Here is a 19842-nt window from a genome sequence, read left to right as displayed (position 1 = left end):
AAACTAGATAGGGATTGACTTAAAGGGTTGAAAACTAAGTCGTGTCGGATGATGCTAAGAGGTAGGTCTAGGGTGGTAGTTCGAATCCCACTCGGCTAAGAGGACCTGCATATTTAACATGAAAATAGATTGTGTACATGATGAGAAATAAGCAAACGGAACTGGGAATGATGGAATTAGGATAATTTTTATTGAAATCAGCTATAACGCTGCAGTTTGAGGAATTTTTCCCTCGCCCCAAGGAATCTAATAACTATATTAGATTATTTTACAGTTTCTACAACTCCTGTATACAACTATAGGGTTGAAAACTTAATACTTCAATTATGAAAGAAGAATACTCACAAGAAGAATAATACAAAAGGGAGACCAATATAATTAATTTATACACACTTAAACACCATGCTCTAATAATAAAATCATTAAAAACGTATTTCAAAATATTTTATTTCGCGTTATAAAAACACGACATTCATTATTAACCTACATAATATATTTACTTGAGGTAATACAACACGGAGTATGTTACAAAACATAATTATCGAGATTCAGCAAGAACAATAAATCCTAGTTGCTTGGATGACTGACATTAAATACAATTTAATATATTTACGTATCTAATAATTATAGACAGAGAGCTCGTAGTACAATTTGATAATATTAATAAAATAACTAATACTACGATTATAATAATATACAATACTAATATTATTCTTAACTAACATATTGAAACATATCCCACTCAATACCTTTATAAACTTTTATTTGAATGTTTTGATTTAAATTCTGATTCAGATTTAACCTTGATTTATTACCTAAGGTGTTGCAGTTGGAAAAGTATTATTTGTTCAAAGACTAGTGTCTTTACATCACACATTTTATTAACCTATCTTGGTAACCTAATGTATCTTGATTATTGTAAACTTTGAGCACTGACTACATTCTTTATTACTTATTTCGTCGGGCAGTACTTACTTGGCCGTCCGCAGCATGTCCAATATCAAACATTCATTATTCATATCCGATATTGAACAGTACATTTTTATCACCCCGTATATGACATGAGCCAATTTGTTATGGTATAATACATGTACGGGTTTCTAATTTAGTTCACGAATTGTAAACTGTAAACAATAATTCGGTCAATTGCATTATTTAATTTGATGATCAAATATATTTCTTTGTTCTCAATATTTGTAAACATGCTCAGCGCGTGGCTTGACACCAATACTAAATGCCACCGCTGAGAAAGAATACACATTTAGAATCATTCTCAAGAATCACCTCCTGCCGTCAAGATGTAACTTTAAATTCGGTAGTCATCAGTCCTCAACTAAACGCGTACCAGTCAGTATTCAAAGTTCTCCCGGGGTAAAAATTTATCCTAGTGTCGGTTCCATCAATAAATTACCTTTATCGCTATTTGGTGTTTCCCTTATTTTATACAATGATATAGGAAATAAATTATATTTCAATAATCACTTCGAAATTTTATATTTCAGGATCTTTATTAGTCCCAATCACTGCAGCAGTGGAGCTATGTTTTTTTTATTACGGTGCCAGCAGATGGCGCATAAATCACTTAATTTTCAATATTTTTTCTAAAAATTGTTTTGCATGTTACATGTACTTCTTTTGATAGTATATGATCATGCAAATTTTCAAAACAACTGTTACAGTGCTTTTTATTTTAGAAATTCCAAAAAAAATATATGAATTTCGTACTTATTCTTACACTAGGAAGTATCCTTACACTAGGACAGTGGCGGCCCGTGAGGTAGTGCCATAGAGCCATGGCACTACCTTGCTGACTATGCAGAAACATATATTTTTATATGTATATTATATATTCTTATCTTCAAAACTTTTTAATTCCTGTTAATTTTTTTGTGTGTATTCCTTTTGATCTTCATAAATTATATAAAATATGGCAACTATGGGCGTAATACAATCCCTGCCGACAGCGGAGAGTATTCGACAGAAGAATCTCCTTCGTGCCGAAGTCAGTACTGGCACGACTAAAGAGAGAAAGATTTTACGAGCATTCTATGTAAGCGACAGAGAAAGAGCTATATTGGACTATTAGTATTCGCTCCGAGCGTTAACAAAGTGTCAAAGCAAAATCGACCGACCTGCTCATGGTGGCGGTTTTTTGAAATTTTATAAGGACGCTTTGTGTATGTGTACATGAGACATTTAAAAAAATGCCGTGTCACGCTAGTGATATTATGTATTAATATAAACAGAAAATAAAAACGCACTTAATCTGATATAAATTCTTCACTTTCCAATATTGATTATCAGTTTGATTTTGTATACATAACCTCACTATCGCAGTTTATGTCAATAAATCTTTATTAACGAAAAAGAAAATATTTTTGTTGCACTATAAATTACAGTATAAATTAATAACTAATGAATTCTAACAATTGTATTCGGTTATTATCACTACAAAATAAAATATTCAAGTTTAACAAAATAATGCCATAAGACTCAATGTTAAAACGTCCTGACAAAATCTGACAGCGTATCACGTGACTGTAAGTAGAGGGGAGACGCACGGAGCCAATACCTTAAAATTAGAATCTCTATGCCAGGCACGAGGGTATCATGCCAGGTCTATTTATTTTGAGTTTCTTTACGTGCTGGTTTGTCGCTTTTATTATGTATATTTTCTGTTAAAAAGTTTTTGTATTTATAATAATTATCTAAACTTTTAGTGCATCATGATCGTGGGTATTTTGATAATATTTTGATTATTTCTTAAGTTTAATTTATTAATTGACAATGAACAAATATTATATCTTAAAAAAATTTTTTGGTGGTTTTTCGCTAGAAAAAAAACTACAAATGTTATAAAAGGTGTTGTGGAGCTTTCGAGTTAGCTGTAAGAGGTCACAACTAAAAAGAAAATTCAGAAAATAGAGGCATATTTAAGGAGCTGGTCAATTTTAGCGCCGAATTAGACGACTTATGCCTGGTTGCACCAACAGATCTTAAGTTCCAGATTAGCTAAGCTCTACTTATAAATAGGGCCTCTTTGAGTATCACTTACCTTTAACCATAATTTTAGATTCTTACCTTATTATCAATTATATCTATTATTATATTATGGTATTCTTATTGTAATATATTATAATTATATTATATTAATTCTTATGATATTCTCGACTTAAGCTTAAGATCTGTTGGTGCAACCGGGCATTAAAGGTTCATATTATTCAAAGTACCAGACCTTTCAAAGGTCTACCTTCTCCGGACATTTAGTTGCTTCTAATTTATTTATGTCGGAGAAGTTTTCTGCTTATAAGCATAAGTTTTTCGAATCATTTCTTAATGAAACATGGAGACAATTTTAATTTTTAAGCAAAACTCGGTTTAAAACTGAATTAGAAGTAGGTATTGTATTAGCGAGACGAATTAAGTACTACCTCTGGGGCTGTTTCGCTATCGGTTTTATTGTAGAGGGAAGGTTTAAAAAGCACATTTGAAGAAACTATTAAACTTTTAAGTATTTTAGTTACCATTGCTATATCAACATCTGAAGCAGAACGCTGTTTTTCGATGTTAAAACTTTAGGTATGCTATCTGCAGAAAAGCATTTTGTAAATTGTATTGATAATTTTAATTATAAAGTCATTGAAAACTTTGCAACCAAAAAATAGAAGAATGAACTTCATATATCGTAAACTTTAAAAGTGACATTACAAAAATTTGTGCATGTGTGTGAATAATGAAATAGTATTATTTTTATAAATTGGTAAATAGAGACTAAATCGTAATAAAAATTTTCAAGCACTATCACTATCAGCAGTAAATGCTTTTAGTAGGTTAAGAGGTTTTTATTATTAATTAATTTACGGAACTGTTTTGATCAATGTTGGACAATTGCTTGGCACATCAGATCAATAAACTTAAGATACATAAGATAAAAGTATCCGCGCATTTTTTTAGTTTTTGTTGTCAGTATACCTTTTTTTGACAATATCGTAAATCCGTCACTAAAAATTTTGGCGGCTGCCCGAGTTCTGGCACTACCTTCTTAAAGTGGTACGAGTCGCCACTGCACTAGGATAGCCCCTTAACAAACTTAGTGAAGTTATATATTTATTGTATTCTTCACATTTTAGGCTGCAGCATGTATGACTGCACAACTCTGGGTGAATCCTAGAGGTATATTTACAGAAAGTATTGCTTGGGGTTTGGCGTATGACTTGCCGAACGACACGAAATCATTGAGCAGTTTCTTGGGACCAAAATTTTTAGCGAAGCGTCGACATCGAAGAGATTTGTATGGAAAAATGGAAACACTGATGGAGTCGTAAGTTTATATTTTTCTTTTTGTGTGTGTGTGTGTGAACCAAGCTAATTAAGAAATATTTTGATTTACTATTCTAATTGGGAAATAAGCCACAATTTAACTTAAAAAATGATTTTGTTGACGTTTCGACTTCCACTTCCACTTATTCGGACGTCTTTATCCAAATACAAAATTAATATAAATTAGATATTATAAAAATCATTAGATAATGTTTTGTTTTTTGATAACGACGTCTAACGTCTGAAGTGGAAGTTGAAACGTCAATAAAATAAGTTTTTCAAGTTAAATTGTGGCTTATTCCTCAATAATTATAATAATAAATTATATAAATGCCACAAAGAAATAGAATATTTTAGAAATATAAAATAAAAAACAAAAAAGATGCGATGGCCGGGAATCGAACCCGGATCAACTGCTTGGAAGGCAACTATGCTGACCATTACACCACCATCGCACATGGAAATGATTTTATTTTTTCTTATTCATCATGTTAGGTAGGTATCTCGAGAAATACGATTTTTTTGGAAAAGAGAATTTTCTGAATTCTTTTCCGACTTTGACGTTTTACCTTACGTTCTAAATAATATTTTATTCTATTTTTTAAAACTAATTGTTTGACTGTTATTCGAAAGTGCCGAAAGCGGACGTACACTAAGCAGCAAAATTAACGCACCACCTTAAAAATGAGACATTTTTAAGTGAATTTTTCATTTTTAATGAATTTCCTAAACCTCTTGTCCGATTTTAGTGTTTTTTTTTAATAAGTATGTTATAGTATAGCTATATTCTTTAACAAAATCCCTCTAATAATATTACTGCTAGACAGGTAAGTTGTCATTGTATACCGGGCAGGGACGGATTTAAGGGAGGGCAGGCTGGGCAGCTGCCCTGGGCCCCACATAATATAATAATTTTTGTTAATAAATTAACTGTGATTTTTCGTTATATGGAAGGTTTCACTGATGTTGAAAGGTTGCTCATATGCTTGCCACATCACGGTCATAAATAAAGCAGAAAATATATTTAATTCTCGAATAGACCAGTACCTAAGGATCTGTTTTTAGGTGGATGTGAGAGGTGGCATTCAGATTTTTGCGGATAAAGTTAGGTGATAACTTCGTTAATAATAATTGACTTATGCTCCTTCTCAAATATGCCCGGAACATTAATAAAAAAAATAAAATATTTAAAAATTTCAAAAAATTTCGATTTTTTTTTCTACTTTTTTTGCTTATAACTTTAAAACGATTCATTTTGGAACAAAGTCGTATAGGAATAAAACAAAGATAATTAAATTTTCTATCAGATGAGATTGGTTAAAAATGTCTTAATTTATCACCCTTGCTGCAAAATAGCAATAAATATAAAATAAGGGGGCAAAACAAGCCTGTCCTTATTCAATGATTTTCCATCACTTAGGTTACACTTGGAACCTTTTTAATTCGCTCAGAAAATTTTTGTAATGTGCTAAAACCGTACACCAAATTTCATTAAAATTGACTTACTAGATTTTGAATAATAATTTTGCAATCTAAATTTTTTTTTAAAAATTAAATTTTTTAAAATCTTGCACAACAAAAACTAGAACATACAAAGATTTGTCAATTTTTTTACATATAAAGAAGCACTCTACCTATCTAATGCACTTTACATAATTGAAATCGGATTGTTTAAGCAGCCTCAGCAATGTTTTAAAGTTATAAACATTTTTTGGCTTATAAACAAATTAGTCCTGTGGCCAGGGAGTGCTACGGGCTCCTTTATTTAGATGGACTTACTCAAGATTTTTATGTATTTTTTGACCCGTGGAACACGATTTTTTTGGGTAACAGTTGATCCGGATGTCGATAAGATTGTTATAAACAAAGAACTAGAGGAACTACATAACATCGATTTTTCGCATAATAAAACATTTTTTTGTATTTTTTGGGTTATTCTAAGCAAAAAATGTTCTTACAAGTTTTTTCGTAGGATGCATAGTTTTCGAGATAAACGCAGTGGAACTTTCAAAAATTCGAAAAATTGCAATGTTTGAACGCGAATAACTTTTGATTAAAAAATAAAATAGCAATTCACAGCATTTGAAAGTTTAAGTCAAATTATACCGGTTTTAATTATTTGCATTGCTAAAAATTAATTTTTTTATTATTAAACAAAGGTATTTGTTTATAAGCCAAAAAAATTGTTTATGAGTTTAAAACATTGCTGAGGCCCCTTAAATAATCCTTTTAAATTCTGTAAAGTGTATTAGATAGGTAGAGCACCTCTTTATATGTAAAAAAATTAGACAACTTCTAAATGGTCTACTTTTTGTTCAGAAAGATTTTAAAAAATTTGAACTTTTTTAAAAACATTTAGATTGCAAATTTATTATGCAAAATCTATTAGGTCGATTTTAATGAAATTTGGTACACGGTTTAAGTATGTTACAAAGAATTTCCTAAGCGAATTACTAAGGTTCTAAGTGCCACCAAAGTGCACTACGTGCATTATAGCCGTATTTTGCCCCCTTATTTTGTATTTATTGCTATATTGCAGAAAAGGTAATACGTTAAGACATTTCTGACTAGTCGTATATCATACAAAATTCAATAATCTTTATTTTATTTCTTTACGACTTTGTTCCAAAACGAATCGTTTTAAAGTTGTAAGCAAAGAAAGCAGAAAAAAATCGACGTTTTTCGAAATTTTTAAATATTTTAATTCTTTTATTAATGTTCCGGGCATATTTGAGAAGGAGCATAAGTCAATTACTATTACTGAAGGTGTCACCTAACTTTATCTGCAAAAATCCGAATGCCACCTTTCACATCCAAAAATAGACGTTTTTTCACAGATCCTTACTGGTCTAGAATGACATTCTAGAATGTAATTCGAGAATTAAATATATTTTGCAAATATATTTTTAGAACACTGCATGTGTTCTGCATGCTGACACCGTAGACTTCAGATGGTAAGGTTTCTTGACCTTACCATGATCAAATATTCGTTTTATTTAAGATAATTTTTCGTGTGAAAGTCCTTTGTGCTTGTAATAGATGTTTTTAACTTTTCCGACCTTAAAACAATAGCTAGGTAGTTTGAGCATTTTTCAACAATCAGACAAGGTTTTTTCCAATTTTTTCCATCAATTAAAAAAAATGCATAAAAAATAGAAGTATGTATTTTTATATCATATATGGGATCCATCTCTCTTCATAGTGGTATTTTGAACCTTTTAACCAGGGCCCCCGCTACCATATGTGCAAAGTGTGCAATGCACACGGGCGCCATCCCTTAGGGGCGCCAAAACACGGGGTCAAAAAAAAAACGAAAAACCAAAAATAATTTTAAAATAAAAGTTGAGAAATATAAATAAGATAGGTATAAATAGGAGAAAAAGAGAAGAAAAACAGAATAGGTACTTCGGCGATGTAATTAGAGAACCTAAATACATACCATCTTCTTCACCTTACAATACAAGGAAAAGGGGAGGGAAAGAGACGAAAAGAAACTTTCATGGTGGCCTAATATTAGACAATGGTGTGGAACCACAGTAGAAGAATTATTTTGCGCAGCAGCCGATAGAGAAGGGTTTCAGGAACTTTTAAACATAATAACGACCAAGCTCTGAATACGGACACGGTACCTAAATAAGAAGAACGTATAAATACACACGAAATTTTATTAGTATAATATCATCCAGTCACTGCTGACTCTGATTCTTATGCGCTAGAACATGTCAGAAGTCAGGCATTTTAATTTATGGTCGGGGAGCAAAGTATGCTAAATGTGCAGTCACTCGAGCGTTATGGGGAGCTATTGGGTTGTGAGGAGTAGGTCCTAAAACCAAAAAAAGTTAAGTAAAGTTTTCCATTTTAGTGGGGACTTTCAATTTTTTAATTTAGTTTTCGATTTCCAACAATGGTTTTTTTAGATTATAGCGTCATCTATCCATAATTCGAAAAAATGTCCCGAATAAAAGTTACTTATTTTTAAGTAAGGAATCCAAATCTGCAATAAAAAATGGAGGCTCTTATTTAAGATTTTAAAGTAACCCCCCCCCCCCCAAAATATTGACTAAGTGTATTTTTCAGTTTTTCGATCTGATGTTCATTTCGCGAAATATCGCGGGATTCGTATTTAAAATTTTTAATTTACCCCCACCTATCTCCGTGGGAAGTCGTGTTTGGTATCATTCGGTAGATTTTTGAAAAATATTGAGCACGTATTTTTTAGTTTTTCGATATGTCATTCATTTAGCGAAATATTCGCTTTTTCCTTGTGAAATTTTGGGACTCACCCATTTCCTTACGTCCTGCTCAAATCGCCAAATTTTTGAAATATACACTGTTTTGCATGTACTCAACTTATCTTAACTTAATCTGACGATTTCGAGTTTTTCTAAGGATAGATTTTGTTTTTCGGCCGCCCCTTAACGAAATCCCCTGCATTAAAAGCTAATATATGGTAGAGGGTACATTTTCAGGGTACAAGGTTTCTCCCCATGTAATAATCTGACGCGCTCGAGTAACTGCAAAAATCCCCGCTTGGGCTCCCCTACCATTATTGTTATGATTTTGTTCTGTTTGTTACATTTTGATATTTTAGTCTACAAAGAATAATCCATTTACAAACGGTTTTTGCTGTGCATTTTAACGAACCGCTTATATTGACGTGAAATTTGGCATACACATAGCTAACATGTCAATGAAAAAAAGTGATATTGCGTCGATGTGTGCTTTTCCCCCTGGGGGTGAGTTTCACCTTTCACCCCTTCTCGTTGGTTAAAAAACATAAGTTCAAAAAAACATCCGGAATTGGATAAAATGACTAATTCTACACAACTTTGGTTCTATATAGATTTTCACCAAGTCAATACTTTTCGAGTTACTTGCGAGTGAATTATATATTTTATTCATTTTTCAACAAAAACTATGATGTATATGCCAAATTTAATGTCGATCCAAGCGGTTCTTTAAAATTCGGAAGTTTTGTAATATTTTACCGTGAGTGAATGGACTATAAATATGACTTCTAAAGTTCAATTTCTTGCTTTATTTCAAGCACCTACCTACCTTCAAAAAAATGAATAAAAAAACATGATCCAAAATGCCTTAAGGAGCGCCAAAATTCTTTTTTGCACACAGGCGCCAGCAAAGGCCCCTTACGGGGGCCCTGCTTTTGACCATAGCTCTGAAGATGGCTTTATAAGCCGAAAGCGCTCAGCAAGCAAGTATTTAATTTACACACTTCAAAAGTACACTTCTCCCTATTCACCTGTATTCATAAATGTGTACAAAACTATTTCAGTCTTTACATTTTTAGATAGATTTATATTTTATTTTATTTATTTTGAACTGTACATAGATATTACTTTGTTTTAACCTGTGTTTTACTGAGTCTGTCGTCCTAAAAGAGCTACCCGTTACATCACATGTTATTTTTTCAACTGCTTAGACATACTCGTGATTAATTTTTTATTAATTTTTTAGGATGGGTTATAATGGTCGTACCTGCATTTTAAGAACTGTTTGTGAAGCGTCGCAGCGATTTCTACCTAAAGAAGATAATCTTCTGGACCATATCCTTAAATTAATATTTAAGTAAGTTAAACATTTTGATATGTAAATAAGATTTTAATATTATTAATTGCTGTCAAAGGGTAACACCCGTTAAGATCTCACAGAATTATTTTTTTTACATTGTATGGGATTAACAAATAATAGCCAGGGAGGTAGTGTCAAATTTGACCGTAGCATTTTAGCATTGCTGGTTTCTTTTTATTTAGGTAGGTGTTCCAAAGCTTATTAACAAATGGTGTGTCAGCTGGCCCAAAACCGGGGATTTTAGACAAGAAAAGGTAAAATATGAAAGTTGATGGACAAACACTACAACTTAAATATTAAATATTTATATACGTTACTCAGAACATTTTTGATAGCCTTGCTTACTTGGCTCCTACCTTTCACTCAGGAGATCCGGGTTCAAATCCTGGCGCGGAAAATTCGTTTTGTTTTCTAAATTGATATTTTATTTTGAAAAATAATTATTTTTATAATACCATGTTTTTATTATTTATACGAGACAATATAAAAAAATCTGTATGTCTTTTATAGAATCGCAAACTATGCATTTTTGGTCATAATATTATGATTAATCTTAATAAGCAAATTTGTTGTACATGAACCCCTGAAGGTTCCTGAGTTGGTAAGACCAACAATCTAAGTGAAAAGGGAGACATTATTTGTTATTTTTTTGGACAAACTGTTTTTTCTTATTTTTATATGTTGTAGAACCGAAAGATACAACCATAAATTTTCACTTTTCTCTCACCAACCCCCATTTTTTAATAGCAATCTAAATATTTCCCTATTCTCTATAATATATAAAAATGAATGTTTGTCTGTACCTATGTTCCTAATAGAATCGTAAACTATGCATTTGGTAGAAAAAAGTATAGGTACGCAATATTTTTTAGTATTTTTTGGCTTTCTGGTAATTTTTAGGTATTAAACGTTCAAACATTATTTAGTTTTAAGGCGGTACGAAGTTTGCCGGGTCAACTAGTTAATAATAGAAAAATATTCTTGGACTAGTGTGGCAAAGATTAAAAAGTATAAATCAATAATTTATGAATTTTAGATTGTAATAAAAAAGCGTCAGCTGCATCATGTACGTTGCAAAAAATGTTAGCTGGCCAAATGGACATGCCGTGGTATAATAAAAATAATTGTTTTTCAAAATAAAATGTCAATTTAAAAAACAAAAAGAATTTTCCGCGCCAGGATTTGAATCCAGATCTCCTGAGTGAAAGGTAGGAGCCAAGTAAGCAAGGTTATCAGTTATCATATGTTCTGAGTAACGTATGTAAATATTTGACATTTAAGTTGTAGCGTTTGTCCATCAACTTTCATATTTTACCTTTTCTTGTCTAAAATCCCCGGTTTTGGGCCAGCTGACACATCATTTGTTAATAAGCTTTGGAACACCTACCTAAATAACAAGAAAACAGCCATGCTAAAATGCTCCGGTCAAATTTGACACTACCTCCCTGGCTATAAGGCTCAGCGCAACTTTAACGTGCAAACCCCTTCCTCTACCGACAAAAATGTAATTTTCCTGTTTTTATTTTTTTTTTATTTGGGATGCAATATATTTAAAAATTTTAAGAAATTCACACATAGTTAAGGCTTTAATAAAATATGTCTATTTATTATACTTGTAGGTTGAGTGTACCTACATAACCTAAAAATGCTTTTTTAGAAAAGGGAGTTACTTTTTTGGAAAGTTCTAGCAGGTCTATTTTTTTTTTATATCCACAAGGAAGAATTTCCTGTAGCTGGCTGTATACGATTAATTACAAGTAAATTTAATGAAACATTTTTCTTGGTAAAAGGTATATTTATAAAAATTATCATAAATATACATTTTACCAAGAAAAAGTTTTCATTAAATTTACTTATTTTTTATCTTTTATATTTTTGTCAAAATCTATATTTCTGATTTTTTCCATATTTTTCCAATGTTTTTAGGGATTTTTGGGGATTTTATAAACTTCAAAAAAAGATCAAATCAAGGTTTTCTTTTACAGTTTTTGCGTGGTTAATTTTATTTTTTTTGATATCCATACAACCTGAGTTAATATTTTTATTTAGTAACATTTTCTGTAATTATAAAAATAAGACTGAGCACAGTTCAAATCAACCACCCCTTCCCCTACCATCAAAACCGTTATTCTTTCGTTGTTGTTGAGTGAGCATAACGTTTTTTTTTTTCGAAAAGAGCTTATAATTTTTTTTAAAGATAGTTGCATACCTATTTTTAATTAAGTGTATTTTATCAAATGCTATATTTCTGATTTTTTTCGTAAAGTGCGCCACCTTCAAAAAATCAATAAACTGGTGTTTTATGGGTGTTTGGAATTTTATAATAAAATAGATCAAATCAAAGTTTTGTAGAGGTTTTATATAATTTGATGTAACTTAGGTACTCGTTTAGGACATTCATAAACTGGACGAAACACGTTGAAATTCCCCCAAAAACATGTATTTTCAGGCTTTTAAAGTGTTTTGCCAATTTTTTCGGGGATAATATTATTTTTGAGATCGATATATCCCGAAACAATTTTTAATTTTCTTTCGTTGTACGTGAATAAAGGTTTTAAAGTGTTTATAGTTTTTGTGTTTAAAGATAATAAAAGATGAAAAAATCTAAAAAAAAAACATTATTGTAAACCGAAACCGGTTTTCTGCATAAGAGAAGATACATAGCATATAATATGTATTTTTCCACGACTGCAAAAAAAAAACATCTCATGTTTATCAAGAATATACTTTGAAACGTGCCATTTAATGGCGCATATTAGCAAAAAATATTATTTTTCTACGACCGTTGAATAATCAGAATAATATGCTCATTATTCACTATTTTTGAATAGATAATAACACCAATTACTTTATCCGCGAGTAATAGTTCATTACTAACGGGCTGAAGTTACTAACGGGTCATTATTCACGGGCTGAAGTTAGGTTCAAGTGGTGCAAGGCACTTTGAATATATGTATTATAAGCAAATAAAATTACTAAAACTTGTTTATTTAGTAAAACAATCAGTAGTAATTGTACGAGAGCTCTAAAATTATCGATTTGTTCCCCGATCAACACTTTGACAGTTTTAATTTCACGACCCGAAGGGGAGTGAAATTATGTCAAAGTGGCACGAGGGCACAGGGGCAACAAGTCGATAATAATTTTAGGGATCGAGGATAATTCGCTGAGATTATTTCATGAATAAAACTGTCTTTTTAAATAATTTTAACTAATATGTTAATGATATCTCCACCTGAATATTTGCTAAACGTGTACTATAGTCTATGTGACAAGTTGAAAATATTAATTGTTGTTAATGTCACTAAATGTTCATTTTCGCGTAGTAACTAAGGGTATCTAACGTAATGCTTGACGACGGGATATTGTCAAAAATTATCGGGTATAATATCACAAGAGAGTGAGAATAAATTGAAAATAATGTGACAGCTTTTCGAAAATTTGTTGTCTGGCAATAGACACGAGAGCCCGCAGGGCTCGAGTGGCTATTGCCCAATGACAACAAATTTGAGTAAAAATGAAGCATTATTTTCTTATTTATTCTTACTGTCGTGTGATATTCGTAAGATTATATTTTAATACGTATATTACGGATATTTTCTTAAATGTGACAGTTGTCAAAACTAGAAAACTGGTTGCCATTAAACAGAAACAATCTACTTAAAAAAATTCTATCGGTAATTTTCTACAGTAGATAATTCTCAGTATAATTTTCATCTGATTGGACAGAATTAAACACGTGATCAAATATCTTACTATACGATCGGAAGTTAAAATCACCAAAAAATAATCACTTTAATTTTTATTTCTGTAGCTTTCCATTGGTCACAATCTCCTATGAATGAAATAATCATTGTAATTTGTATCAACAATTAATATTGAAAAATGTTTAAAGGATTTATTTAGTTATTTATTTAAGGATTTAACAATAGCTCGGTATATTCCTTACGTTTAAATTTCATCATTTGACATTTTAAGATTGACTTTATTAAAAGGTAAACATAAACGACATAAACAATAAGTACTATTTCCGTAAAAGGGTTTACGGACAGAAAATTTATATCAATTGATTATGTTTTACTTGTTGATTGTACAATAGAGTTTTATTGGGAGCAAACGTTCTTTTTCATGTAATTGTCATTTAAAAATAAGACATTTAATATGTCTTATGTTTAACAGCCACCGCCATTACAGTAATGACAACTACTGTTTCATAAGCTCAAGCAGGGTAATTCTAACAGTGTTGCCATAGTTATATAAAATATACTTTTTTATGAAAAATAAAATCTTTCGATTTTAAATAATGTTAAGTTAATATTTATATTTTTCTACTAATCAAAATAAAAAAAGGTCGTAGAAAAAGTATAGTAGTCTACTCGCATGTGACTATTACTCACTCTGATGAATTACGACACTCGCCTACGGCTCGTTTCGCAAACTTTGTCATCGTGAAGAAATAATCGCCTTCATCTATTGTTATTAAATTAATAACATTTTAGAAAACATACTGTTCATTGATAAAGGAATGTAAAAACAGTTAGGTAAATTCGGTAAAAATTTCCGAGTAATCCTAGAAAAATTGGGTTTTTCTCAAAAACGATGGCTATATTTGTTTCTGAATATAATTTTTTTCAAATATTTTCTCATAATATAAATATCTATCATTAGGTATCACTTTTGTTTATTTAGGTATCCTCTAACTACTTACCAAAAATCGTTGAAGGTTCAACGAAATCGCTGGTGAAAACCTTCAGTGACTGCACTATTAAAATAGACTTTCTTTGTGGAAACCACAATCTAAAAAAACGTATCTTTACGATTCTAATGAATTTTAAAAAGATTAAATTTTATCAATTCTCCTGTTGCTTTGCTGGTAATTCTAGAATTTCATTTATATGTAGATTTTAATGGCCTTCATGTTTCAGAATAGTATATGTATAATATGTAATTAAAGTAGCGTACAGGATCTAGCGATATACGAAAATTAACAAGATTAAGATACTGCAGCCAGCGGCTGAATATAGTTTATATTTCTTGTATTTACACCCACACTGCTTTAAAATTTCTCTGGATTCGTTATACGCATTTATTCTAGAGATATAAGAATTTTTTCGGGACACTCAAAGCTATGCTAATAAAAGATTGATGACATCGAAATTACTAGACAAAAGAACGAAAATAAATTACTATCTACAGAACATTGATTAGACCCGTAGTAACCTATGGTTGTGAAACCTGAGTAATGACGAAAACAGATGAAGCCTAACTCAGAAACTTTTAGAGAAAGATACTGAGAAAAATATATGGCCCGGTACAAGAGGAAGACTGCACATTACTCCAGGGAAATAAGCTAGAAATAGACCATGTTTGGGTCAATCAAAGATCCAGGTAGCTGACTATTTTTTAGTTTTTGTAGACATATAGGAAGAAGACCTACCTGTTTCCTGCCTAGAGTTCGCGTCCGTTTTTTAATTATTAACAATTTAGTGCAAAAATCGCAATTTTTTCGATTTTTTGCATCCCATTCAAAAGCTAAATAGTTGACATAAAATTACAAAATTTAATTTTTTAGAACATTGAAAAACCTTAAAAATTCCGATTTTTTAAAGTTAAAAAGTTAATTTGTTGTTACGCAAACTGCAAAATAAGTTAAAATCGTTACTTGTTAATAACTTTTGCTAAAACTACCTTAGAACTGTAGTGTTTCACCCAAAGTTGGGTATTATTGGGGTACATAACAAACCCAAAAATTTGAGACATATCCATTAATTAGTTTAAAAGTCCTTCTATTTGTTTATCACAGAGACCTTTATTTTGCAATAACATAAGACAGAAAATAATGAAGATAGGGTAATTCTGAGTATGCCAAATGAAAGTAGATACTATCAAAATGTACTAAAAAATTATCAAATATAGTCAAAAATCTTAATGCCAAATTTTTGAAATTTTGTAGTTTATAAACATTTAGAACTTATTTATCGTCCGTAAAAAAATCATTTTACATATTCACAATACTGGTATTTTACACAATTTTTTAAAAATGTAGTTCAATTGGTGACTAGTCGTAGTAAGTGAAGGGGAACTGGGAGCCGACAAATGCACGAGTTCAAAAACTAAAAAAGGCAATTTAAATCAATCATCATTTTCCATATCTCGGGATCTACTGAATATATTTTGATCTTTCTTTTTTTAATTTGTATGTAATTTTTCTGTACATTACAAATATTCAATTTGTCTAGACATTTATTAATTAATAAACAGTCTAATTCGTTTAAAGAATTTTTAAAAAAATAATTTTTTTCAAAAATCCATGTTTTTAATCATACTATCATCATTAATCATAGAAAAAGTTAAAGTACACTTTTATAAAAAAATTATCTTCAATAAATAATTATCTAATAAAAATAATTTATTTATTAAAGTGTACTTTAACTTTTTCTATGATCATTGATATACAGTAGCACCCCGATAAGTCGGCCTCCGATAACCCGGAAGTCCGGCTAACCCGGACTGATTTTCATCAAACAAAAGAAACATTTTTTCAGTTTGACTGAGTTTTTTAGCAAAAAATGAACAATACATACTGTATACAACTGTACGTAATTTAGATGTACTGTGCATATATTTCATGTTTTTGCAATTATAATGAAGTTTATCTGTAAGTATAGGTACTGGTTCTTATTAATTTTTACCATATTCTCCGGCTAACCTGGATTTTCGATAACCCGGATAGGTCGCAGTCCCGATTAATCCGACTTATCGAGGTTCCACTGTACTATCATTAAAAAAATAGATTTTTGTAAAAAAAAATATTTTTTCAAGAATTGTTTAAACAAATTAGATTGTTTATTAGTTAATACATTTATAAACAAATTGCATATTTGTAATGTACGTAGAAATTACATACACATTAAAAAAAGAAAGATCAAAATCCATTGAGTTGATCCGGAGATACAGAAAATTATATTAGTTTGAAATTGCTTTTTTGGTATTTTAACTCGGTGGATTTGTAGGTTCCCCCTAGTAACCGTTTGAACTACATTTTTGAAAAACGTAAAGTGTGCTGTGAAGGTACAATGTTTGTGCAAATTTTTTAACAAAAAATACAAATCCCATTCATAGCATAAATTAGATTCCTTAATTATTATAAACAAATTAGCTGTGAATTAAAAAAAGCACATTCTAACTTTGTCCCAAATGAACCCAGGCTAATTTTTTTTATTTGAAAATTCGTGTTGAAATACTAGCTTCTCGAATATATAAAAATATTTTTTCTACAGATAATATTTTTAAAGTGATTCTAAATGTTTATAATCTAGAAAATTTCAACAATTTGGCGTTAGGATTTTTGGCTATATTAATTATTTTTTTATCATTTTTTAATACATTTTGATACTACCAATCATTTCATTTATTTTTCAATTTGCGAAGCAACAAATTTACTTTTTAACATTAAAAATCGGCATTTTGAAGCTTTTTTAATGTTCTAAAAATTAAAATTTTGTAATTTTATGTCAACTATTTAGCTTTTTAATCCATCCATCCAATGGCACTACAGCCCAAATCGAGCCTTGGCCTCCTTCAATAAGCTTCTCCAATCATTTCAATTTACCGCTGTTCTTTTCCACGAACGCGTTCCCAGGAAGTTCCTGGCATCCTCATCGACTTCGTCTTCCCATCTCTTTTTAGGTCTTCCAACAGGTCTTCTTCCCTGCATTCTTGCATTCAGCAATTTTCTGGGGATTCTATTCTCATGCATGCGGACCACGTGCCCTGCCCACCGTAATCTCTGCAGTTTAGTGTGTTGTGCTAGAGTTGGTTCGCTATATTGCTCGTATATTTCTCTATTATACCTAATTCGCCAGTTGTTATTTTCACTTATTGGGCCCAGTATCCTACGTAATACTTTTCTTTCAAACCCATCTAATGCATTGGCAGATTTCTGTGTCACCACCCATGTTTCGCAGCCATAACTTACTATGGGCCTGATTATTGTTTTATATACCCGGAGTTTTGTTTTCCGGTGTACGTCTCGCGATTTGAATTATTAGCTTTTTAATGGGGTACAAAAAATCGAAAATATCGCGTTTTTTGCACTAAATTGTTAATAATTAAAAAACGGACGCGAATTCTAGACAGGAAACAGGTAGGTTTTCTTCCTATAGGTCTACAATAACTAAAAAAGTAGTCAGCTACCTGGATCTTTGAGTGTCCTGAGAAAAACCTTATTTCTCTGGACTACATGGAGAATCAGGAGAAACAACGAGGTTAATGAACTGAATGTAGGGTATGATATTGTAAGATTTGTAAAAAATGAAAAACTAGCATGGCTGGGACATTTCCAAAGATAAGAAGATACAAAAACAACAAAGAAAATATTAAAATGGAAGGCGTTAGGAAAGCGAAAAAAAGAAAGCCTAGAACGAGATGGTTGGATGACGTGGAAGACGGAAGTTTAGCGAGATGAATGTAGTATTTTTTAAGTAAAAATATTAAGAGAATGTTTGATTCAAAAAGTGTATAGAGTGGGGAATAATAAAATTGAATGTATTAAATGACCGCTGAAATACGTTTGTGGCGCCTTCTAGGTAATATATCATTTTTCGTGGTGAATTTAGATTTATCGTCCCAAAAAACCCCTGCTTACCAAACCCCGTATTGTTATCCCATGCCTCTCAGGAAATATTCAAGAATAAATAAAATAAAAGCTTAACGTTGACACCCTGTATTTCAGTTATTATCAACTTTCGTACTAAAGTAAGTAAGCTTAAATCGACCTATTTTAACCTCAGGAATCTAAGGTTAAGCTATGGCTCACTAGTTACCAAACACCCTGTATACTGGACAATATTTTTATATCTAAAGGTGGCACCTGTCCTCATCTATTATGCTCATTCACAAAAAAGGGGCAGTCAATCAAAACATAAGCGATGTGGCGATAGTATCTTCGTCACAAATTCTTCACATACGAGGACTGTCCCTGGGGAGTGTTATGATTTTCCCAAGACACTGTTTGATACGGGTGTCTAACAACTGCTTTTGGTAAACTTGGTGATAATAATATTATATAATAAACAAATTATGCAAAAGATTAAACGTCCTTTTTTACTAAGTAACAATATATAAACAATGTAAGATCGCTATTTAATTTTAAATAATAAAGATGATGACCGGTAAATTATTTGAAAAGTGGAACAATTTTACTGCCAAAGCGTAGAAAAGCATTTAAAATGACAATTTGCAAAGTTAATCTTGTTAATTTGTTGCTGAATTATTGCAAAACTAGCTTCAAACTTCTTGAAATTTTTATAATAGCTGAACACCTATGATATTGTCCTTATTGTCACACGATGTTAAAGTTGTTTGTGCATTTTAAAGCTACCATTTTTGAAGCTATTTTGCAATAATTCAGCAACAAATTAACAAAATTAAATGAATAAAAAGAGAGACACTCATATTAATTTATTGTAATACTCCGATGACCGGTTTCGCTGTCTAAAGTTTGCACAGCATCTTCAGGTCCCGATAACAGTAAAACTACACGATGTCGTTATAGTTACGTTAGTTTTACTGTAACCGGGACATGAACATGCTGTGCAAATTTTAGATAGCTAAACCGATCGTCGGAGTATTACAATACATGATTATGAGTACGTCCCTCTTTCTATTCATTTACCATGAACTCACATTTGCAACCCATTGAACATTTAATAAAATTAAAATAATTATACACCCCATGAAATAGTATATAGGTAACACACATATATACAGGGTGTTTCATTAGTAATTGTCCATATAGTAACTGGAGAAACCTTAGCACAAAATATAGAGATTTAACCTAAAACACTTAAGGGGATAGGTACGTATTTTCGGCTAAATTCAAATGAGGATCCATTTTTTTTAATCCTGAGAAAACTAATAAGTATTTTTGAA

General features: G+C 31.0%; 1 protein-coding gene and 1 non-coding gene across 2 annotated transcripts in view; one reads left to right on the top strand and one right to left on the bottom strand.

Annotated features, from left to right (window-relative positions):
* LOC114339932 (uncharacterized) overlaps window positions 1-19842 on the top strand; it is a 77455-nt gene that overhangs the window by 32297 nt on the left and 25316 nt on the right. The window contains exons 2-3 of the mRNA XM_028290616.2: window positions 4131-4321; window positions 9796-9906. Of these exons, the coding sequence (XP_028146417.1) occupies window positions 4131-4321; window positions 9796-9906 (302 nt within the window). The remainder of the gene's footprint in view (window positions 1-4130; window positions 4322-9795; window positions 9907-19842) is intronic.
* Window positions 4704-4775, bottom strand: Trnag-ucc (transfer RNA glycine (anticodon UCC)). Its single transcript has one exon. It is a non-coding gene; the product is annotated as a tRNA-Gly (tRNA).

The sequence above is a fragment of the Diabrotica virgifera genome, chromosome 7, assembly GCF_917563875.1.
Source record: "Diabrotica virgifera virgifera chromosome 7, PGI_DIABVI_V3a".
Taxonomy (NCBI): Eukaryota; Metazoa; Arthropoda; class Insecta; order Coleoptera; family Chrysomelidae; genus Diabrotica; species Diabrotica virgifera.
This window is presented reverse-complemented; position numbering and strand designations above follow the sequence as displayed.